The sequence below is a fragment of the Dendropsophus ebraccatus genome, chromosome 6 (assembly GCF_027789765.1).
Source record: "Dendropsophus ebraccatus isolate aDenEbr1 chromosome 6, aDenEbr1.pat, whole genome shotgun sequence".
NCBI classification, from domain to species: Eukaryota; Metazoa; Chordata; class Amphibia; order Anura; family Hylidae; genus Dendropsophus; species Dendropsophus ebraccatus.
Window position 1 is genome coordinate 126,157,160 of NC_091459.1, and position 24,486 is coordinate 126,181,645.

Genomic DNA, 24,486 nt, shown 5'->3' on the forward strand with positions numbered 1-24,486 from the left:
GTGAGACTACTGTATCTTGTTTGTACAACTCCCATTAAAGTCAATGGAAGTTATGCAAATTGCGTCCGGAGAGGGGTCGGGAAGCCATCTTTACTTGACAAGACTATGACTGATGTTATCATTGTCTATCATGGGTTACCATGTCCTTTTCTTATTTCTTCGTAAACAGGCCAAAAGGGTCTCCCAGCAAACTCTTCGGCGTGGTTGATTAGCGCATCTTTAACCGTGTCGTATCCACTCAGGACGACCATCTCCTCCATCCCTATCTGTATTGTAAACACTGAGCCGTATTTCTCAGCAAACTGCAAGAGATGATGTCCGCAATGTCTTTACCCTTCAAGCAAAAATATTATAAAAATTGACAGGATTTTTTAAAGATTTTTTTTTGTGATTACCTTTTGAAAAGATTTATACGGTCTCTTCATGTCTATACTGAATATGTTTCCAACCAAAGGCAGTGGCCACGGGCCTGGAGGGAATTTGCGGCTGGTGCGCTTTATCTTTTGATAGAAAGAATTTACTAACAAAAGGAGAACGATGGACAGAACAATAGTCGCTGGATCCAGGGAAGCCATGTCTATAGAAAGTTCTGTAAAAGAGATTAAGTAGCATTGTAATCTCTAGCTCAGGTAAAACTTTATGTAACCATAGTAAAATTTTTATAGATCATATAACCAACAAAACACCAATGCGTTTCGAACCGAGACAACTCTTAATCATGGCACAAAAAATACTTTTCTATTAGACACATTAGAAATAGTGTTAGGCTATGTTTACACTACAAATGAGACCGGCCGTTCCGTGACCCGGCCGGTCTCTGCCCGGATCATCCCGGCCGGCACTTAAGTACCAGCCAGATGATCTTTCCGGCCGCAGGGTTCTGATGCCGGCGCATCAGCGTGCGCCCGCATTAGAACCTCCCACAACACACAATGAAGCAAGCGTCCGGAGCCGCTCGCTTCATTGTGTGAACTGACAGGGTTTCCTACAGCAGCAAATCATTGAATTGCGGCCGCAGAAAACTGACATGTCAGTTATTTGCGGGTCCGTACGGGATCCCGGCCGGAGCTAATACAATGTGTGTACGCTCCGGCTGGGATCCCATAGAAATGTAGGCAATGTTCCACACTGCATAAAGTACGACCATTGTTGCCAATTGCAACAACGGTCGTACTTTTACGTAGTGTGAACATAGCCTAAGGCTTCGTTCCCACTGAGGAGAACTAGCGCCGCGCGCTCCTGCTCTGTCTGCGCTGAAGAATGAACCTGTAAACAGTAAGGCTGATTGGAGGACCAGCATTAAGGATAATACACTATACCTATAAACAGTAAGGCTAATTGGAGGACCACTACTAAGGATAGTATACTGTACTTGTAAGACGGATTGGAGGACCACCACTAGGGAAAGTACAGAAGTATTTAACTGTACCTGGTAAACAATAAAGCTAACTGGAGGACCACCACTAAGGATCGTACCAAAGTATAGAGCTGTACCTGAAAACAGTTAAGCCAATGGGAAGACCACCACTAACCAAAGTACTGAAGTATTGAGCTGTATCTGTAAACACTGAAGCCAACTGGAGGACCACCACTACGGAGAGACCATTCATTTTGTAGTCTCAGATACCCCATTAATACTGGTGGCCATTGCAGATCTCCCCTTGCAGGCCAGCTATAACAGAGGTATGCTATTGCACAGGTGACACTCTGCTAACACCAGACCTGTACATGATACAATACATGATATTAAACACCTCCTCTTTGGATTTCCATTAAAGACGTCTGGAGAATTATTTTTATTTTAAATCAGGTCGGGGGGAAAAAAAGTACTCACCTGCTGCCATTTTTTTTTAGCCCACCCTGATCACGGTTAAAAATAAAAATAATTCTACCCCCTCCTCTGTTTATATCAATGAACAATGATCAAGTGTGACTAAGGACTCTCCATTAATACTTACAGGTTAAGCAGTTCCTGCAGTTCTTCACATCAGATGTGATGTTTACAGAAACTTTAATACACAGCGGTAAGAGGACCCACCTTCTGGACCCTGTTGGTTATATGTTGTGTAATGGCCTGTACTCCGATCATAAAACAGTAGTCTAAGTAGGATCTTGGTTAATCATTACACCATCAGTCTATGTAGTACATTCTGTGCTACCAAATCACAGTGATAATCGGATAAGGCTCCCTGTAAAGGGCTTATACAGTATATATATATATATATATATATATATATATATATATATATATATTATATATACACGCAACCACACACACACACACACACATATATATATATATATATATATATATATATATATATATATATATGGGCAAAGTTTAGTGCTGTAACTATATATATATATATATGAGGATATACATGAGCTGTGTGCTATAGAATATGATCATAGAAGTTGCAGATAATGGGGTATTTCCTTTAATGGATAGGTAATAAATGTTAGATTTATGTGGATTTAACTTCTGAGGCTTCCACCTATTCCCCATCAGATGGACTATGGTAAGGGTACAAACCCACTTGACGTATTTGCTGCGTGAATCAGTCTTAAAAATAAGCAGGCAAAACGCAGGTTGGCTTTATACAATTGTTCTGCGTTAAAATACGCAATCGCGTATTTTTGAAGCGTGAAGCTACATGCGTTTTTCGCACAGGTTGTTAACAACTGATGCTTTGCTAACAACAAGCTTCATGCTTCAAAAATACGCAATTGCGTATTTTAACGCAGAACAATCGTATAAAGCCAACCTGTGTTTTGCCTGCTTATTTTTAAGACTGATTCACGCAGCAAATACGTCAAGTGGGTTTGTACCCTAAAAAGGAGAATGTATGGAACAGCAGACGAGTACGTGCACTACCATGTTTCTCCAACAATAAGACAGGGTCTTATAATTTTTTTTCTCTCAGAAAAAGTGGTGATTTTTTGGAGGGGTAGGACTTAAGGGGGTAGTCCACCAAAAAAATGTTTTTCTTTCAAATCAACTGGTGCCATAAAGTGCCAGAGATTTGTAATTCACTTCAATTAAAAAATCTTAAGTCTTCCAGTACTTATCAGCTGCTGTGTGTCCAGCAGGAAGTGGTGTTTTCTTTCCAGTCTGACACAGTGCTCTCTGCTGCCACCTCTGTCCATGTCAGGAACTGTCCAGAGCAGGAGCAAATCCCCAGAGAAAACCTCTCCTGCTCTCTAGACTGGAAATAATACAACTTCCTGTTGGGCATACAGCAGCTGATAAGTACTGGAAGGCTTGAGATTTTTTAATAGAATTAAATTACAAATCTCTGGCACTTCATGGCAGCAGTTGATTTGAAAGAAAATGTTTTTTTTTTTGGGACTACCCCTTTAAGGAGCGACAGACACGCGGCAGCACGATCTTTACATCGTCCGGGGAGTGCATGTCGGCTGATCATTGCCTTCTATTACGCAAAGCGATTATCGACAGTAATGGCTTTGTGTAATAGGGCCTTTATTTTCAGTCCACCAAAAAAATAAAATCCGGACACTCAAAGTTATCAGCCTGCCCGAGCCTAGACACAGGAGGAGGCTTCACAGAAGAAGGCTTTAGGTGTCTGCCCCCTCCCCCTCACTCCTTAACTCCTTCATTCAGAGAGTGCACAGCGCTGCTCCACATCCATCCCGTGAAGCTGGGTCCATGCCATTTGGGTATCTGCACACTACAGAATTTTGGCGGATTACCCGCCGCGGATTCCGCAGGTTGCCCCCGCTCGAGGACGCTGGTGGCCACGCGCATCTCTGCTGGTCCCATAGGCTTCATTCATAAGTCGATTTGTTTTCAAATCGACTGTAAATTAGGCTGCGTTCACACTGCGTTTTTGACATGCGTTTAACGTATCCGTTTTTAAATGGTTACATTTAATGTACATAAAAACGTGGTCTCAAAAGGATCTGTTTTAATCCTTCCCCCCCTCCCATAATGGAAATCAAAGGAAAAATGGATCCAATCGGATTTGTTAATATAAAATGCTCCATAATGTAATAAAAATAATAAAAAAGGCTTGAAAATGTAAGAGGCACGTTTTGTCTCATGATGTACCATGTGAATATAGCCTAATGCATCATTTTAAAAAGTTGTTTATCCATTCTATACCTACATGATTTCTGGATGTTTGCTGTTCTGTATCTTAGTTTTTTTTTTTGTATATTTTTGCTTATGGTTCTTTGATCACTGTTGGATAACATGTATGAGAGATATGAGAGATATTTATGCCTGTCTTTCAGTTATAAGTTCAAGGACCTATATAATAAGGGGAAATGATCACATGGACTCTGACTGTAGAGACAATAGCTTTTATGAGACAGGTCGGAGTTCAGTGACCTCTGTGACAACAGCCGCTCTTAAAGTGATCTCTCCAGTGCTGTTTTAGTAAATACTAGATGGTAGTTTGTGTTAGGGCCCGTTCCCACTACGGAATCCTGCCTGCTATCTGTTTGAATAGGAGGGCTCGCGCGCCTCCGCTCTCCATGCCTATCCGCTCCAAGAATTGACATGTCAGGTTCCGCAGGGGAATTCGGCATGGAATAGTGTGAACGGGCCCTTACCATAGTAATATAGGAGTGAATTTAATTCCAATAAATGAAAAGATCTCTGTTTTGTGCCATTCCTCTGTTAGGGTATATGCACACTACAGAAATCCCACGGATAACTTGCCGCGTATTTCAACACCTCACACTTGAATTTTCACTGGTCCCATAGACTCCATTCTATGGTCGGACGGATTCCACAGTCTGCCAAAACAATGGACATTGTCTTAGCATAAATGGGAAGTATCAGTACAATGTTGGTCTTCCATTATTTACAGTGTCCATTAATTAACCCCTTCACGTCAGCAATACATAGATATACGTTCCTGCTGCACATACCCTGTGCAGTCAGAATGTACATATATGTTCTTGACACTAAAGGGGTTTGATGTGTGCGGGACCGTTGCAGTAAGAGCGGCCCTGCACACATCAGTGTCCAGGGAGCTAAGGGTAATGAGAGGCAGCTGTGATCCCGCAGCTGCGTCTCATTAACCCCTAAATGCCGCGATCCATAGCGATTGTGGCCTTTAAGGTACTCAGTGACAGAACAAGAATCTGTCACTGAGTGATCGGGACTCCCGCAGCCATGCATGTACCAACGGACGGGGGTAAGCCTCTTACCTCCGTCCTGTCGGTTTGGCGTTCTATGCATAGAGTCTGCTCTCAGGCAAGCTCTATGCATAGATCGCCGATAAAACTGATCTATGCTATGCTTTGGCATAGCATAGATCAGTACATGCAATCTAATGATTGCATGTTTTACTGTAAAAAAAAAGTGTAGTAAAAAAAAGTTTTTGAAAGTATTAAAAAAACCCTTATAACCCCCTCCCAATAAAAATTTAATATGCCCCCTTGCCCATTATATATAAAAAAAAAAATTACATATTATATATCGTAGTGTATGGAATTGTCTGATCTATTAAGAAATTACATTATTGTTGCCGCATGGTGAACGGCGTAAACAAAAGAAAACAAAAAACACACCAGGATTGCAGTTTTTTAAAAAATTATATCAGACAAAAATTTATAAAAAGCGATCAAAACTTTTCTGTTACACCAATATGATATTAATAAAAACTAGAGATCATGGCGCAAAAAATGACACCTCAACCGGCCCTGTAGGTGGAAAAATAAAAGTGCTATGGCTCTTAGAAGGCAGACTTTTGTACATCAAAGGGCTCTGTCTTGAAAGGGTTAAAGATGAAGCTCCACCTTTTGATCCCAGATACTTGACTATACTCCCTGACATTGAAGTTTCGACACCAAGAAGGAAAAGTCACAGATTTATGGAAATCATGGGATTGAGAGACATGGTAATAATATGGAAGTGCTGAAAATGAACACAAAATATTCCAAACAATTTATTCAGTATTAAGTATGAACACTATGCAGTGAAATACAGGCCTTGTTACGATGTCAGTGAGGTTATCAATCATTGTTCTGCCATGCTAAATGCACTTGAGCACACAAATCATGAAGAATCGCTGCTGGCAGTTCCCTTGCCAATTGCCGACCAATAAAGTTGCCGATGTGCTCAATGGTGGTGATGTCTTGGGGATGCTGCAGGCTATGGTAGAAAGATTAGTCCATTCAGGCTGCTCATAGCAGCATGAGGAATATGTGGCTTGTTGATGTTGTGTTGGATGAATTAAAAAAATGGTTGTGCTATTGGTTCCATAACCAAATCAATGCAATTAAAGGGGTTATCCAGCGCTACAAAAACATGGCCACTTTCCCCCTACTGTTGTCTCCAGTTTGGGCGGGGTTTTGAAACTCAGTTCCATTAAGGTAAATGGAGCTTAATTGCAAACCGCACCTGGAAAAGTGGCCATGTTTTTGTAGCACTGGATAACCCCTTTAAGGTATCTGGCCCGGTTAAATTTCCTCGGAATTCAGAAGAGGAAGGGGAAAAAAATTTGGGGATATTTTATGTGCAGCCCCACCTACGGTGTATGCATCAAGAGACTGGAACCAACCCATGTATGCTGATCTAGAGTAATGTGAATCTAGCTAAAATCTCTTTCTATGAGTTTTGCCTTCATGTATTCCCATTTCCCATTGGTGCTTTCTCTAATCTAGGCTGAATCAATCTACTTTCCCCTTTATACGTACCTTTCCATACTCCTGGGTGCGTATTTATGAAGACCAGCGTACAAGCATTCACTAAGAGGCCATGCCCGGCGTACTAAATCAACACCTGCTTCCAGCAGGTGCAGATTTGCGTCATGATTTGCGCCTGTGAGCAGGCGTAAATCATGATAAATGAGGCACGGGAGGAGGCCATGCCTCCTCCCTGCTTTATCACGCCCCCCCCAAGCTCCCCCAGCATGTCCATCAGGTGAGCTGGGCGTACGGGAGGCGTATGCTAGGGAGAATCTGCATCTTCTCCCTGGTGTACGCCTCAGACGTATCTTTCATAAATGTCCCCCCTGGTGTTCTCTTTACTTCTGCCTGATCCCCACAGCGGCAGGTGGAACTTCAGAGCCAGTCTATGAAGGGACAAGCTGCTCAGCCAATATCTGGTCGAGGTGGGACTGCCACGGCTGAACGGGCTGAAGCAAGAACATCGGGGATCATGGAGAGGTATTTATAAACTTTATTATTTTACAGTTTTAGGACAAGAGCTGCATGACCATCTAGCCTTGTAATAGGCTCAGTCAACGAGCGCTGATCTAGGAGATCGGCACTCGCTTACATTAGTTATTGGGCCGCCTAATACAGCCCTTACTGCCCATGCGTCCATGCAGAAGGAGCTTCTCAGCTAAACTGCCATATACTGCAGAGGCTCCGCTCCTTCCCTGACAAGCCAGCAGAAATCTACTACTATTTGCTTCTTTGCAGTGGACAGAGGATCACTATGTAAGGACCTTGCTAAAGGCAGAGTAACTGAGCATGTGTGTCCTCTAGCAATCACCTTAGTAGGTGGTCATGCACATTGTTATATACTCCGACCACCTGGTGTCACTAAATTATTGGTTATTATTAGTTATTTAGTTTAAAAATAAAAGACGTGTTAGGGGCGACCTGATCACAATGTACAACTATATGAATGGACAGTACAAAAGATCTTTCTAGTGATCTTTTTACTCTTTTTACTCTTTTTACTCTTTTTAGGTCTTTAACCATGACAAAGGAGGCATCCTCCACATCTAGAGGTAAGAAGGTTTCACCATCAGCACCCCACAGCACATGGATTCTTTACTGTAAGAGCAGTGAGGCTATGGAACTCTCTATATTCTTTATTGTAAGAGCAGTGAGACTTTGGAACTCTCTATATTCTTTATTGTAAGAGCAGTAAGACCTCGGAACTCTCTATATTCTTTACTGCAAAAGAAGTGAGACTTTGGAACTTTCTATATTCTTTACTGTAAGAGCAGTAAGGCTATGGAACTCTCTGCCACATGATGTTGTCATGGCTGATTCACTACATAAGTTCAAGGGAGGCCTGGATGCTTTTCTCAATAAATATAATATTACAAGTTATGGGCACTAGATTACATGTGATAGGACGCTGATCCAGGGATTATTCAGATTGCCATATTGGATGCCTGTGATGGGGCAATTGGCATCTGACTCATAAGGGTTTTTGCCTTCCTCTGGATCAACACAGTAGGGTTATAGGTGATGCAATTATCTTTGCAGGTATTAGACGGATCTTGCATGCCCAGAGCATAGGCGTATTATACGCCATGGAGAGGCCATAGTGTACATACAGTGTAGGGTCTGCCTCGATATGAGTCCATCTTATCGTGGTGAGGCAGTTTACGCTGTTTGCAAATAGTAACCAAGAAACTCATTATATTTGTGGGAATTTTTTGGGCAGTTGGGGGGCTGCTTTTAATTATTTTCATGTCTATGGTGGGTCTGTATCTTGCTGTTGCGGTGAGCTGTTGCATTTTTCTGTGTTTTTGTGTGTTTGCAATTTCAGCCATGGCAACGTGCTCCTGCCTAGTGTGAACAGTGTTCTAGGAGAGCTGACCAATTGTTTCCTTTTTCCTTTTTTTTCCTTTTTTTACAGTAGGGTTATAGGTTGAACTTGATGGACTCTTGTCTTTTTTCAACCTTATTAAGGCTGGGTTCACACTACGTATATTTCAGTCAGTATTGTGGTCCTCATATTCCAACCAAAACCAGGAGTGGATTAAAAACACAGAAAGGATCTGTTCACACAATGTAGAAATTGAGTGGCCGCCATTTAATGGCAAATATTTGCTGTTATTTTAGAACGGCGGCTGTTATATTGAAATAATGGCAGTTATCTACTGTTATATGGCGGCCATCCACTCAGTTTCACCATGGTGTGAACAGATCCTTTCTGTGTTTTTAATCCACTCCTGGTTTTGGTTGCAATATGAGGACCACAATACTGACTGAAATATACGTAGTGTGAACATAGCCTACCTATGTAAGTAAATGTTGTAACTCTTCTGAATTATGTTTAGCAGCATATAAATGGCAAATGTTATTAGTTTTTATGATCTGTACAATCAATATGATATTAATGGTGGGGCGAGTCCTATAAAGAGATATGTACATGGGGCAACCACAGGGAAAACTGTCCATTAATTACGAAGAATTGCACAGATCTGATGCCTCTGTGGAGTTGAGGTGAAGCCAACGGCAGCGGTGAGATCCAGCTTTGCCCCAGGAGGAGCCTTGAATGTGAAGTTCTGCAGCAGCTTGGTAAAGAAGAGGAAAAGCTCTGACTTAGCCAAGTTCTCTCCAGCACAAATTCTCTTCCCTACGGAAAGGGGAACAGAGAAAACACATCAGTATTAGTCCATCATGGAGTCTGGTTGCTGAAAGTCCCTGCAAGTGGTTGCAGCATCCAATATCTTTACTCACCAGCAGAAAATGGTATAAAGGCCTCATTTCTGACAAAATGTCCATCGGAATCCAGAAAATGTTGGGGGTAAAACTCATCAGGTTTCTTGAAATATTTGGTGTCTCGTAGGACCGATGTCAGGGATGGAATGATGTGAGTCCCCTGAAAAGATCAGATGGAGGCCTGAATAAGTGACCACCTCTATTATTTCTAAATCCCTCCTTGGGTTATATGGACCTCTAAAGACCCTGACCTTCTTTGAATCAAGAAAAAAAAACCATATCAACATATATTTTGCATTGCTTACTTTTGGTATGAAGAAGCCATTCATGGTGACATCTTGAGTAGTCATATGTGGCACGTTGGTTGGCACAAGATTGGCAAATCTTTGAATCTCATGGATAACAGCGTCGGTGTATGGCATTTCTTGGCGGTGCACCAACTGGGGCTCAGCTGAACCAATGACTTCTTCAATTTCTTTTTGAACATGTTCTGGTGTTAAAGTATAAATTGGGCTTAGTATCTTCAAGTCTTAGCATGAATACATTTTTTCCAGATTTTAAATACAGATAACTCAGATTATCTACTAGGAAGTTAGGACTTCTTTTCAACCCCCTCCAATGGGGAAATTCAGGGATGAAATATGAAGCTCCTGGCACCAGTTTGAAGGAGAAGTCCAATGGAAGGACAAAAACTGCAGGCAGGCTGATGGGGGCCGGATAACAATAAAGATTTGAACTCACCTGTCCTTGTGCCTCTGATGCATTGGTCCCGGGTGCCGTTCACATCAGCCAGTGACTGGCAGCTCTGCTAGGGGGCTGAGTGACCGCCCACCCAGCCGATCAGAGACTGGGGAGGGACCAGCCTGCCCCCACCAGACTGCCTGCAGTTTTGTCCTCTTTGGGACTTTTCCTTTACTTTACTAAGGGCCCCCTGCCTATATTGTGTCATTTATAATATTGGTGACTTCTTGTGTGACAGTGAGGCCTCTTCAAGAGGCTGGACCCTGCGGATTCTACAACTCACAAGTGGGGTGCAGAGTGCCCGGCCCATGGAGTGTAAGGAGTTAAGAGGTAAGGCATAGCGCCACTGGTTATTGTACAAGAGCCTGGACTCCCCTTTGAATGACAGGAGACCATGCTCTAAACAGGGTCTCCTGCTCAAGAGCAGAAGGCTCCTGCTCCTAAACTATTCTGGTTCTATACAGCTGTGAACCAAGCTTGGGCTGTTATAGACTGTATGCCTCCTGCCTAGTCAGTCAGGAACAATTAAAGGATTTTTCCAATCTAAAGTAGTTATGTCTTACGTACAATATCCATAAGATAAGGCATAACAGAAACCCCCAAAATCCCAGCTGAATGAAGGTGCAATTACATTCATTCTCCGCAGAGCAGCCGAAGAGAATACAGAATATATAGAGCCACAGTGTGCAAGCGTGGCCCCTAGCTCCATTCAGTGGGGATTTCAGAGTCCCTATTCTCGAGATCTTAGGGGGGCTCCTGTAGTCGGACACTCTGTGATCTCTTAGGCAAGTCCTTTTCTTTGGACAGGGCATAACTACTCCAGATGGGAATATTTCTTTAAGTGGTGATGCTTTTGGGGGCAAACACTAAGCATTGATCAGAATGATGGGTGTTCTGGTCCTCTGGGGGACAATTACACTGTACTGCAGTACAGGAGAGGTCAGGACACAACCAGGACCGCTGAGGTCTGAATGTTAAAGCTACTCTGTACCCACAATCTGACCCCCCCCCCCCCAAACTGCTTGTACCTTTGGATAGCTGCTTTTAATCCAAGATCTGTCCTGGGGTCCGTTCGGCAGGTGATGCAGTTATTGTCCTAAAAAACAACTCCCGTTGGGCACGGAGCTGCAAGTTTAAAAGTTGTTTTTTAGGACAAAAACTGCATCACCTGCCGAACGGACCCCAGGACAGATCTTGGATTAAAAGCAGCTATCCGAAGGTACAAGTGGTTTGGGGGGGTCAGATTGTGTGTACAGAGTTGCTTTAAAGCTTGCATAACTTTCTTCCCAGCTGCGCTAGTGGCCACAACCTCTGCACATGGTTATAAACTGCAGGAGTAACTTGGACTTGCTGCAGCCACTAGTACAGCAGGAAAGAACGCCCTTCATTTACTAACACATTTTTCTTTATTTCCTTTATTTAGATTTTTCATATTCTGTAATGCAGGGGACTATGTTGGACTGGGTAGTCCATGTCGATGACTGACAGATTTATTTATTTATTTTTAAAAAATAAAATGGTCTACAAAGTGTGTTGGGGTGTTTTATTTCAAGAAAAAAAAAAATCACAGTTGTCTGACTGACTAAGCTATTTTATGTGTTAACCCCAGCATTATTACCCCAGTACCCCCTGACACAGGGGTTCTATGAAAAGCAGAGTACCAGCCCTGAAGCGGTAGTAGGATAGTATTATTAGTACATAAATGGCGCTCTTGTCTGCTGCACTAGCGGCCATGGATAGCGCATGTCGTTGTGCCCTGCAGGTTCTGCACTTGCAAGCCCAGTTTTTTTCTGCATTTTGTAACAATGTATGCTAGCTAAAGCCATTCCGGGGAGGGGAGGGGGGAGGCCCCAAAAACATCTGGTACGCTGTGTTCCCACATTGCTTATTTAACATGTGTTTTGTAAAATCACATGTTAAAAAAAAAAAAAAAAGCAGTGGAACCACAACCTTAACACTTCCCACAACCTCCCCACTTCTGGCTGTGTCCTGGCCTCCTGCAGCCTCTATTGATCTTACGGAACACAGTCAGGAGCAGGAGGGAGGAGTTTTAAGCTCTCACAGAGGAACAGAACACTTATCAATCTGACAGGTGTCTTGCTCCTCCTCTACAGTAAGCAGTGGTCTGTATAGAGCGCTGTTTACTGTCTAACCCAAGATGTTAAAAGGAAACTAAAAGCAGGATAAAAGAACACATCCGTACTAGAGGAGATCGCTACCATACATTGCAATCAGGGGTTATCTTCCCAAAGAAGTTTCACTAGAACAAGACCTTAAGGCTATGTTCACACATGAGGGGGGTTTATGAAGACGGCGTACTCATACTCTGGTCTTAACTTAGGCCCACCCCCTTTTCCTCAGCCAAATTAACTAAGAGGCACATATCTCCTTACTTTGAATGTCAGGATACTTCATCATTATTAGAAGGCCCCATCTCAGGGTGGTAGAAGTCGTCTCCATTCCAGCAGCGAACAAGTCGGCTACAAGCGATGTGAGGTTTTCATCATGAAAATATAATTCTGGGTTTGGTTTTTCCTACAATGTGCAAAATAGAGAATATATCTATGAGGAAACACTACAGACACATATTTATATGAGGGCAACTATGTTAGAGACTATTAGGTTCAAAATTCAGCTGCTTTTTTGTTACTGTCGTATTTTGCTGTTATTTTACTGTGTGAACATAGCCTAAGCATAAGCCCTAGTTTTTCCTACCAAGTTATCTTTTAGGGTTAATATTCTTTCCTGTGGTCGGAAATTTTAATTTGCTAATGCAGAGTGTTCAATCACCTACAAGGACACAGATCTAAAAGGCAACAGAATGCAGCAAGCTCCTTAGCCCCCCCCCCCCTCCCATGGTATTCAAGGGAGGGCATTCCCTTTTTAAGGGTGTGTTCAGGCGGAATCTGCTCAACCATAGAATGGAGTCTATGGCACGAGTGGAGATGCCTGAGGCAATGAGCCGTGGCGAGCGCCGGAATCCACTGAGACTTCTCCGCACGGATTCCTCAGTCTGAACATACCCTATGGGTGCAAAATCTTGTTTGGTCTAAGGGCCACTTTATCAGATTATGCTACTTTAAGAAAAAAAAATAATGTTAAGAAAAAAAGTTTAAAATTGGATGCATAATATATTTACAACTTTTCTCCCTTCTTGTCACTTTTTAAGTGCTGACCACTGCTGTTAGAGTATTCTAAATAACAAGATGGCAACATTGAGATAGAAAGCAGCAAATCAGGAGAAGGAGTTAAGTTTGCTAAATGAATCTATTTCCAAAAATATTTAACATGATAAACCCTACAATTAGTTGAGATTCAATACCACTCCAGTCATTTATAGTTTTTTCCTGTATTTTTTTCATATATTGCTGCTTTTACTGAATGCTCCAGCTGTCCCTTCTGGGACAGACTCAGCAGTGACAGCCCGCGCAGCCAATCACTGACTGAAGCAGGATAGTGCAATGGCCAGTGATTGGCTGAGCGGGCTGTCAACGCCAAGGCAAGTCCATCTTGGAAGTAGCAGGGGGAGTGTTCAGCATGGGATGCCAGAGAGTAAAGTGCTAACAGTCTTCCACTTTTCTTCTATCATCACACATCTATCCTATTTTATCACGTTACCTCTTTCTGTTTGACCAGAAAACAATCTATAAGATTCCTTTGGTCATTGACATCCAGTTGATCCCTTTGTTTTGTGAAGATCTCTCTAATATATGAATGCAATTCATCTGCGGCCGGTCGGATGGTTTTGTGACTTCCTGGAATCCAGCGCATCAAGGATGGAAACGCGTTGTACAACTGAGGAGAACAATTAAAGAGTAGTCATTACATATACTGTATGTAAGTGTGCCATGGAAAACAGATCAGTATTACAGATCTCTGCTTACAAGGTCAGACTGTAGGGAAACACTGAGAGCTAGAGCATAGTGAGACAAGTGAATAGGACGATCCAGTGTGACCACAAAACAGTAAGTAGAAGTATAAGATTATGTGTGATGCCCGATGAGGCGCGGGGCAATTGGTGGTTTTCCCTGCTGGGTCAGCTGGTACGGTGGTGTGGTAGCTGAGTGGGTCTAGAGTCACTTGGGCACTTGTCACAGTAGCCTGGAGTGGTGTTGAACCCACCTTGGACAATTGGCGCCTCACCAGCACACAAAAGAGATTAACCCAAGTGTACAGGTGTGTGTAGGTGCAGGTGCGCAAAGAGGAAGCCTGAGTCTAGTGCGTTGTCAAAAATAAAGTACTTTTACTTTGGATCAAAGTAGTGCAAACCAAGAACAGTACATGTAGTAACAGTGCAGTACAGTACAGTAACGTATAATGGTTACAATATTTCAGAATACTTAGATGCTGGAAGTTGAGGAAGAATACCAGTGCTTATAGTGCAGTAGAGAGAGGAGAGGAGTTGCCAGAGGGCCCCTGCCCAAGGTAGTTATGTGCTCTGCCGTAACAGTAGTGACTTAAGAGAATATAAAGACGGACTCAGAGAATAAGGGCCTTGTGTAAGCTCCTTCAGCTGGAGATTTTGGGGCGGGATTCCACGGCAGAACTCTCCCCCGCGGAATCCCGCCTGCTTCAGTGTCAGACAGCATCTCTATGGGTAGGCTTGCGTGCCTCTGCTCTCCGCTCAAAGAATTGACATGTCAATTCTTTGAGTGGAGGCGCACAAGCCCTCCCATAGAGATGCCGTCTGACTCTGAAGCAGGTGGGACTCTCTGCTGTGGAATTCCGTCCCATTTGCTCTGTGTGAACATACCTCCTGCTTCGTGCAGTGTTTGAAGAGAAAAGACTAGTCCCTCAGCAAAGACCCTGGTGTCCCTGGCGTGGACAAGGTAATCCCTGTGTGGCTGCTCTCCCCTTTGTAGAGTGCAGGATCATTGTCTGTGTCGTATCCCGTTCCTCCCCTGACCGTTCCTCCTCAGACTGTTACTGCTGTTAAAAATGCCTGTTACCATGGAAGTGAACCTAATCTGTTCCAAATTGCTGACACTGTTAGACGTTAGGTTCAGTAGACACATGGTATCTTTCATATATCCAGCTGTGCTTCCAGAATATAGAAACAAGCTTGTATTCTCTAGTACAGAGTGTCAAAGAGTCTTTCCCAAGCCCCTGAACCCCCCCCCCCCATCCCTATCCCTGCTTGATTAACAGTTAGTTGAAAACTGAGTTGTGCTTCCAAATCTTGTACACAATTTGTATGTACAGAGGTTGTCCAGGCAGAATTAACTTGTCCCCTGTCCCCTATCCAATTGGTGCTCAGAACATGTAGAGGGGGAATGTGACTTCTACATGAGCCAACAGGAACATGGACAATGCATTGCAATCATGAGAATGGGAGATGTGTGACAGTGTCAGGCAGCTCCTGAAAGCAGCCTAATATATGCCATTGCTGTGGTGCCAATATCTAAACTCACCAAGGCCATGGGGGTACCAATAATCCTGGCAGTATTCATTATTATCACCAAAAGCCTTTGAAGTTTTGGATCATCGTAGTCAAAGCGATGGCCAAGTATTATAGACACAATGATATTAGCGACGGCCGCATTCATTATCATGTTGTTATCAAAGGGTTCACCTAAAGTAAGAGCAAACATTAACTGTTATTGTGTCCATCCCATAGTTATAATCCCTATTCCTGCCCCTCATAAGGTAGTAATGACCCTCTCTGCCCCCTACAAGTTAATAGTGCTGCCCACAAGGTAATATTGCCAAGCCAGTAATGCCTCTTCTGTAATCCCACAAGGTAATAATGCCCCCACAAGGTTACAGTGCCCGTAATGTTCCCCTCCTACAAGGTTATGGTGCCCCCACAGGGAAATTGGGCCCATTTTTTTTACCCGCTGCATTTATTGATACTGTTATTTTACATCTTCAGTGTTCTCCTGTATACACTGTGACACTGCATTATGCTTGGCAGTGTGGGTGTCCTTCTTCCTCCATCTTTACTGCCCCTTGTGCCCCCTACAGGGTTGTGGATTTACATTGCCCCACCACATAGTTATTGTGCCCCCACTGTATCCCTTAACTGGCCAGAGGAAGCGGGACATTTTACTCGCAAAACAGCTGTAGCCATTGTGCCCAGTGTCTAACTGAACCTACTCTTCCTGCCCCAAGGTTTTCACTGTATGAATTGAATATGGATTGTAGACAATGAACAGCAACAATTCTGAATGGTGAGTGCCGCCTACAGTATTTACTAGTTTATCGACTGGTTCTTATTTATGAAAAATACTACTTCTTATCAGAGGCTGTGCACCACTGGAAATACATGCTGCTAAACCAGATGGTACTTTTCATGGGCTGCACAAAATTTTACAGGTGATGAGCAAACATTTCCATTAGGTGCACGTGCCTTGCTCAATTTTTGCCTTGGTAAAAAACAAAAACAATTCTTGCTTATTTTTTTTTAAAAAAAGTAAAAAACAAACAAAACAAAGCTATGCTAGAGTAGCAGTGAAGTACTGCTGCACAATTTTTTTTAAAGATAAATCAACTGAAAAAGGTAACTAATCTGAAACCACGCCCCTTCTGGCACAAAACCTGAGAAAGCAAGCTAATTTGCCTTGATAAATGTTGCGCAAAAAAAAAGACTGTGTGCAAAACCTCAGTATTAGCCAAAAAATTGCTACATTTGCTCTATAAACTTCAGTATAATAAGAATAGTTGTTTTACCTTTGTAGGATTTGAACGTCTCCACCAAACTATTTGCTTCCTCATTGATCTTGTCTTCTATGGTTCTCTTCCCCATACCAAAATCTCGTAATGTAGAAAGAGTGAACCGTCTCATGGCTTTCCAGCTATGTCCATTGGAAAAGACAAGACCTAAAGAACAGACATGAATAATAGGAATGAACTCTTTGCTTATAGAATTAGATCATTTTTTTTTCTTCCCACTCCTTGGAAGTTCCATGTTTTTTACATTGACGTGTTCATATAATTTTTGAGCATATTAGAAGACAACTTGTAGTTTTTTGCATGTTTCATTTATATTGATTTTAACAAAATACAGGTATTGTTCACACACTTGTGGTGGTGCGAGGTCACAGTTCATTCTGAAATGAGAGTGCGCTGAAGTACCAACAAGCAAGTCACTATGCCTGTGCAAAGGGGTCCTTATCACCAGTGGTGGCAAGAGGGAACCCCCACCAACCAAAGTGATGCCCTATATTTAAGATAAGCTATCCATGTTATATATTATATTATCACGAATGTCGTCCCTCGCAATCTCCATATCAGCACCCCCCCCTCCCCGGCTCCTTTGTTTTTAATAGTCGAATTGAGCCCCAGGTACAAGACGAGAACTGTGGCTCTAATCATTCTCTATAAAGCTGTTGGAAAGAGCTGAGTGCTGTACCTGGCTCTCTCTGGTGGCTCCATTCATTCTCTATGGAACCGCCAGAGAGAGACGAGTACAGCACTTGGCTTTTTTCAGTGGCTCCACAGAGAATGAATAGAGCTGCGGGTCACGTATAGAGATGACGGAACTGGTTCGGCTGGTATGGGATCCGGGTCGAATTTTCCCAAAAGTCCGAGTCCAAGTCCGCAGCCACCATTTTAGAAAGCAGGAAGTGTTCCGGGCTGGAAAAGCGCTTTCCCATGATGCCCGGAAAACTTCCAATCAGCAGGGATGTTGCACTAGCCCACCCCCTGTGTCACGTCGGTATAGCTATAAGAGGAGCGGCCTCCATGTTGACTACTGCTGCTCCTGTACTGGCCTCAAATGACTATTGCTGGACCTCCACTGGCCTCCAATGACTACTGCTGCTCCTTCACTGCATTTGTGACCCTTTTCCTGCATAGACCCTGTAATGGTGAATTTCCTGCATAGACCCTGTAATGGTGAGTTTCCTGCATAGACCCTGTAATGGTGAGTTTCCTGCATAGACCCTGTAATGGTGAATTTCCTGCATAGACCCTGTAATGGTGAATTTCCTGCATAGACCCTGTAATGGTGAATTTCCTGCATAGACCCTGTAATGGTGAATTTCCTGCATAGACCCTGTAATGGTGAATTTCCTGCATAGACCCTGTAATGGTGAATTTCCTGCATAGACCCTGTAATGGTGAGTTTCCTGCATAGACCCTATAATGGTGAATTTCCTGCATAGACCCTGTAATGGTGAATTTCCTGCATAGACCCTGTAATGGTGAATTTCCTGCATAGACCCTGTAATGGTGAATTTCCTGCATAGACCCTGTAATGGTGAATATTGAAGTCTAAAAAAAAATTGACTTTGAGATATTGAAAAGATAATGATGTTACTGACATGTAGAGCCCTAAATTCAACCAAATACACTACCCCCGTATCATATAGATGCTTTAAACTATGAAATCCGAAGAAATACGAAATCCGGTCGGACCGAACTTTTTAAAAAAATTCGGAAGTCCGGTCGGAACAAACTTTTGATAAGTTTGCTCATCTCTAGTCACGTACCATACCTGTGGCTTTATTCAAAACAAAGCAGCCAGGGGCGATATCAAAATCGCTGCTGAGTATGGAGGTTGGACCCCAAGCAGTCTCCTATCCTGTGGATACTGTATGTTCAATTCAGGAGTGACTGTTCCTAGGAAGTCTCAATTGCCCAACAATCAGCCCTTTGTAATAGGGCAGATACTAAAAGTTGTTCTTTTACTGTAATCTGTTTCTATTTTATTACAAAAAATTTTGTTATTTTACTTTTTGTACATTGTTATGGGGGCTGCCATCTTGCCCAAGCTGTTTTTAACAGCATTTAGTGACATGCTTTACAGCAAGACTCATAGACATAGACGACAATAGAGTCTGGCCCCTAGAGATGAATGTAAAACATCATTGAGCGCGCTCAGCATTGTATTGATGCTGTCTATTTACTGGTGTCACATGTCGCTGCAATGCTGTAAACTGGAAGACTGCAAAATTTAAAAAATTAGAAAAAAACCCATCAAAAATACAATAAAAACTTTATTTTAACAGTAGGTAATTTGCTGCTAACACATTTCCTTTAATATAATATCTATTTTTCTCTTTTTTAAACCCAAAGGGCTTGTCACTACTTATATTACCATGTCCTCTTGTGACTTCCACAAAAACCGGCACAGTTGGTCTATCAGCAAACTCGTCTGCATGGTTGACAAGAGCTTCCCTCACAATGTCATATCCGCACAGCACAACCATCTTCTGGACCCCGATCTTTATACTGTACACTGGGCCGTACTTCTTAGCAAGCTGCAAGATACAGGTCATAATAAGGGTTTATACTATATAAGTACTGGAAAACTGGAGATTTTTTAAATATTTATAAATCTATATAACTTTCTGACAGCAGTTGGTTTAAAAACATTTCTTTTTTTTGGAGTAAGCCTTTAAAACAAATGTGCCACCTTAAGGTCAAAAATAAGATTTACATACCACCCAATCGGCATCGCTTCGATAAATCAGCTGGTGTGGATCTTTTTGATTCGATCAATTAAAAAAAATTACCGATAAAAATTACCAATAGGATAAGTTGAATGTGCAGTAATTAATTAGTCCTGTAATATTGACTGCAGCCAGCAGATGTCAGTGTGGTACCTGCAGTCTACCTAATAAATGCTTGCTGCATGAACTTTAAATATTTATGTTCAATTTCTTCTCAAAAACAGGGGGCACCATCCTTGTGTTGCCTCCATGGGGTTCACAATAACATGTAGTTGATGGCACAAAAAGATACAAACTATGTAAACAGTAGTCTGATGTGTGGACAAGACAAAAATGTATATGTCTGTGCCTGGGGCACATGCCCTGGAACTCCAGGTTAGAACAACTATTTTCATTTAGTTAATATTGGGTGAGATTTATTAAACATGGTGTAAAGTGAAACTGTCTCAGTTGCCCCTAGCAACCAATCAGATTCCACCTTTCATTTTCCAAAGAGTCTGTGAGGAATGAAAAGTGGAATCTGATTGGTTGCTAGGGGCAACTGAGCCAGTTTCACTTTACACCATGTTTGATAAATCTCCCCCATTGTGTCTATTTTCATTGTGTAATGCCTACAGGTGATCTGTACAGCTGAGGGAGCCTAACTACAATGTGGGCCAAAAAGGGGGATTTAACTACAGTGTGGAGGCACAAAGGTGCTAAATATAATATGGGGGCACATGGGGGTCTAAGTACATTGTGGAGGGCACAAGAGGGAGGAACTAAAATTTGGGGGCAAAAAGGGGGACCTAGCTAAAAAGTGGGGACAAGAATTGTGGCTAACTACAATGTGGGGGCAAAAGGGGTTCTAACTAAACTATGGTGGTAATATGTGTTCATGATGTGTGACCCTTATTCAATATCAGTATTGTGGTGTTGATTTAGTGACCAGCAACATAGTTAAGAGCCGGTCACTTTACCTCTGTGTGCTCCTCTTGTTGTACTCTACATGTATGGCTCTTACCTCTTGAAATGATAAATAAGGCTTATTAACATCTAGGTCGAGAATATTTCCGATTATCGGCAACGGTTTTGGCCCGGGAGGATAATTCTGAGTAACATCTTCCTTCTCATTGTATAAGACAGTCACCAAGAAAATACATACTATGATGGATAAGAGAACCGAGATCGGATCAAGGGGCAACATATCCTCAGAGGAACCTGTGGGGAATGAAGAGAGTCTTGGATTATTAAAACAAAAATTTTAATAGCTAATGATCACATATTATGTAGGTGGGATTTCCAATTCCGGTATCCTTTTGCTTGACGTAGACTTTGTGAATACATCGGAGCGGAGCAACAAACCATTAAAAAAGTAGTTTCAATGCTTACCAATTGTTTTGGAAAGTTTTTACTATAACCATTGTCTGTACTTTGTCACTTGTGATAATACCTAGCCTATGGATGGCAATGATGTATATCCATCTCCATTCTTAACCTCTGGGACCATGCTCTTTTTCACATACAATCAAACATCACAGTCAGCAAAGCCCTAGCTTCGTTCCGACCGGACTTCCGGATTTTTTAAAAAAGTTTGGTTTGACCGAATTTCGGATTTCTTCGAATTTCATAGTTTAAAGCATCTATATGATACGGGGGTAGTGTATTTAATTGAATTTAGGGCTCTACATGTCAGTAACATCAATATCTTTTCGATATCTCAAAGTCATTTTTTTTTTTTTTAGGACTTCAATATTCACCTTTACAGGGTCTATGCAGGAAACTCACCATTACAGGGTCTATGCAGGAAGATAGATAGAACACTCGATATGCAGATGTGAGTTCTTATAAGGAAGGGATGGGGAACCTACATTGTGCATGTTCGAAATTGTAGGTTTTTTTTAACAGCTAGAGGGCCACCGATTGCCTATCCCTGTTAGAAGGGATTCCTTTTAGAGACGTGAATAATTCTGAGGCTGCGGTAGTCTTTAATCCCTTCATGACCAAGGTCATATTAATGCAATGTTCCTCCCCGCCTTGTAAGAGCCATAGCTTTTTTATTCTGCCACCTACAGGGCTGGCTGGGGTGTCATTTTTTTGCGCCATGATATCAAGTTTATTAGTATCATATTGGTGTAAAAGAATTTTTTTTAAAAAATCAGCAATTCTGGTGGTTTTTTTTGTTTTTTTGTTCACCGCGTGGGAACAATAATGTTATATTTTAATAGTTTGAACAATTCCGCACGCTACAATATGTAATATGTTTATTTACTTTGCTACATATTTTTATTTTTAAAATGGGCAAGGGGGTATTTTAAACCTTTATTGGGGGGGTGGGGGTGTAATAAGGGGTTTTTAAATACTTATTACATTTTTTTACACTTTTATTTCAATGTAAAACATGCAATCATTAGATTGCATATACTGGTCTATGCTATGCATGTACTATCGGTGATCTGTACATAACGCTGATCCGACAGGATAGAAGTAAGTGGCTTACCCCCGCCTGTCGGTACAAGTGGGCATGGCTGCGGGGGTCCTGATTAGTCAGTGACAGGTGATTAACCTGTCACTGACTTCCATAAACGCTGCAATCGCTATAGATCGCGTTTAAGGCGTTTAAGGATTGCAGTTGCATGTTATTATTCTCGGGTCCGGACACACTGATGTGCGCAGAGCTGTTCACACTGCATACAAATTTACCAATTGTGGACGTGATAGGGTTAAAGTAGAAGTCCAGCCAGACCCATTTTTTTTAGCAACTTTTTGTTAAAAAAAAAAAAAGGTCTGGTTGGACTTCTACTTTAACCCTATCACGTCCACAATTCGTATATTTGTATGCAGTGTGAGCAGTTCTGCGCACGTCAGTGTGTCTGGAGCCGAGGATAATGACATGCAGCTGCAATCCCACAGCTGCCTGTCATTAATCCCTTAAATGCCGTGATCTATAGCGATTACAGCATTTAAGGAAGTCAGTGACAGATTAATCACCTGTCACTGATGGATCGGGACCAGGATGGATCAGGATCTTCCAGGGAAGAATTCCCTGGAAGATCCCGGCCGCAGATTCCCGGGAGCGCAACTATGCACCCGGGATCGCAGGCATCGCACTGGAGTGAGCGGCTTTCGGACCGAAAGTTCTGTCATCTCTAATCGGGACCCCCGCAGCCATGGTAGCCGGACTTCTACTTTAGAGGGGATCTGACATCCTTATATCATGGCCAAATCTACAGACATGGGCAGATAGTTGTTGTGAATGCAGAGAATGGGGGTCATCTTATTCCCATTTTTCCAAGCAAAGTGACCAGCATTCCCATAGAGTTACTGTACACATGAACAGACACCTAATCATTTAGTTATTCCTTCTTCTCCCTATAGATAGGTGTCCTGGATAGAGATGTGTCCTGGATAGAGAGTCCATCCGAACCCGATTGTTCGGTAATTGATTAGCGGTGGCTGCTGAACTTGGATAAAGCTCTAAGGTTGTCTGGAAAACATGGATACAGCCAATGACTATATCCATGGTTTCCACATAGCCTTAGGGCTTTATCCAACTTCAGCAGCCACCGCTAATCAGATGCCGAAAGTTCAGGTTCGGATAGACTCTAACATGCTGGAGGTTCGCTCATCTCTAGTCCTGGATGTGGGTCATCCACCCATAAGACATTTATAGATTAATGTCCAAGATGCATGAATAATAGCGTTCTACATATACTATATAAAAATTTTAAGTTATTATAACGCATGAACAATTAATGCAGACTGCAAATGTCCTAGTTATATTGTAAGTCCACATTACAGTATAATACAGTAAAAAGGATAAGGTGATGTCTTACTTGTTGTCCTGCAGTGTGGACTGTCCCGGGGACACAACACTGATTCCTCTTCTCTCTTCTTTCTCCGCGTGACTTATATACCTGGGTAGTTTTGTTTAGCTCCAGTAGCTCCACCCTATTTTTAACTCCTGTGAAGCTATCGGTAACAGTGTCAGCAGCTCTCAGTTATATATTCATGTGTCATACACAATTTAGTATCCTGCATGATAAAATCATAGGAAAATATATTATATCTATGTAAGAAACAGGGAGGTGTATAGGGAGGTGTTATAGTAACATCATTCTCCAAACCATTGCAGATGTCATATGTCTCACATGATGGCTGGTATTATTATCTCGAGACTGATTTTTTACTTGATAGAAGGTGATGGGATGTTCTGTCTTTAATTAACCTATCTAAGCCCCATTTTAAAGATTTAAAGTGAATCAGTGCACCCCTGCAACCCCCTCAAACCACAAGTACTTTTTATTAGCTCTCATGAAGTCATCTCCTGATGCGGGGTTCAAATCACTCCTCGAATGTCCTTGCCCAAGGCAGGTCTCCCTGCCCACCCTTCTTATGTTTAGAGAGGCCCCTGGTCAGGATTCTCCTCTTCTTCACCAACCTATAGTCGGACCATCTCAGTTGCCTGTGCCATTCCAACTTGCAACAGTACATGTGATAAATTCGGTCGGAGCAGGTTGATATTCACGGCTGCTTTTCAAACCTTTGTAGACTCATATCTCCGTTAATACAGTCTGCCAACAAACCTTATATACTCCGGTCCTGTAGTCATAGGCTTTTCCATCATCCTTTATTTCTTTCCTACCTACCAAGTGTACATTTAAGACGGATGGACAAAACCAACGACTGGAGGGTCAGACTACACGGGTTTGTTTGTATTTGTTTGTAGTCTGTCACTATGAAGAGTCTCCTAGTAACAGACTACAAACAAACCCTGTGTAGTCTGATTGGAGAGATTGTATACAAAGCAGTTGTAAACACAAATGGTAGAAGATTGGAGATTTTTAGTCTGCACTATACCCAGAGATATCCAAAGAAAGAACTCAACAAGGAAAACCTATAATATCACATTTATTTTTGAACATGAAGGTATAGGTACAACTGGGACAGCTCTGGTGGCTGAGGGGTGCTCTGGCTTATAGGAAGG

At 42.3% G+C, this 24,486-nt stretch overlaps 1 protein-coding gene across 1 annotated transcript in view; it reads right to left on the reverse strand.

Moving 5' to 3' along the window:
• Positions 1–23,432, reverse strand: part of LOC138795281 (uncharacterized) — a 35,925-nt gene extending 12,493 nt beyond the window's left edge. The window contains exons 1-13 of the mRNA XM_069974273.1: positions 23,336–23,432; positions 20,524–20,720; positions 19,166–19,328; positions 16,795–16,944; positions 15,537–15,697; positions 13,744–13,920; positions 12,519–12,660; positions 9,690–9,874; positions 9,403–9,544; positions 9,121–9,298; positions 7,003–7,109; positions 396–589; positions 140–302 (exon numbers count right to left, since the gene is read on the reverse strand). Coding sequence (XP_069830374.1) covers positions 140–302; positions 396–589; positions 7,003–7,109; positions 9,121–9,298; positions 9,403–9,544; positions 9,690–9,874; positions 12,519–12,660; positions 13,744–13,920; positions 15,537–15,697; positions 16,795–16,944; positions 19,166–19,328; positions 20,524–20,706 — 1,945 coding nt within the window. The 5' untranslated portion in view covers positions 20,707–20,720; positions 23,336–23,432. The remainder of the gene's footprint in view (positions 1–139; positions 303–395; positions 590–7,002; positions 7,110–9,120; positions 9,299–9,402; positions 9,545–9,689; positions 9,875–12,518; positions 12,661–13,743; positions 13,921–15,536; positions 15,698–16,794; positions 16,945–19,165; positions 19,329–20,523; positions 20,721–23,335) is intronic.
• Positions 23,433–24,486: the final 1,054 nt, after the last annotated feature.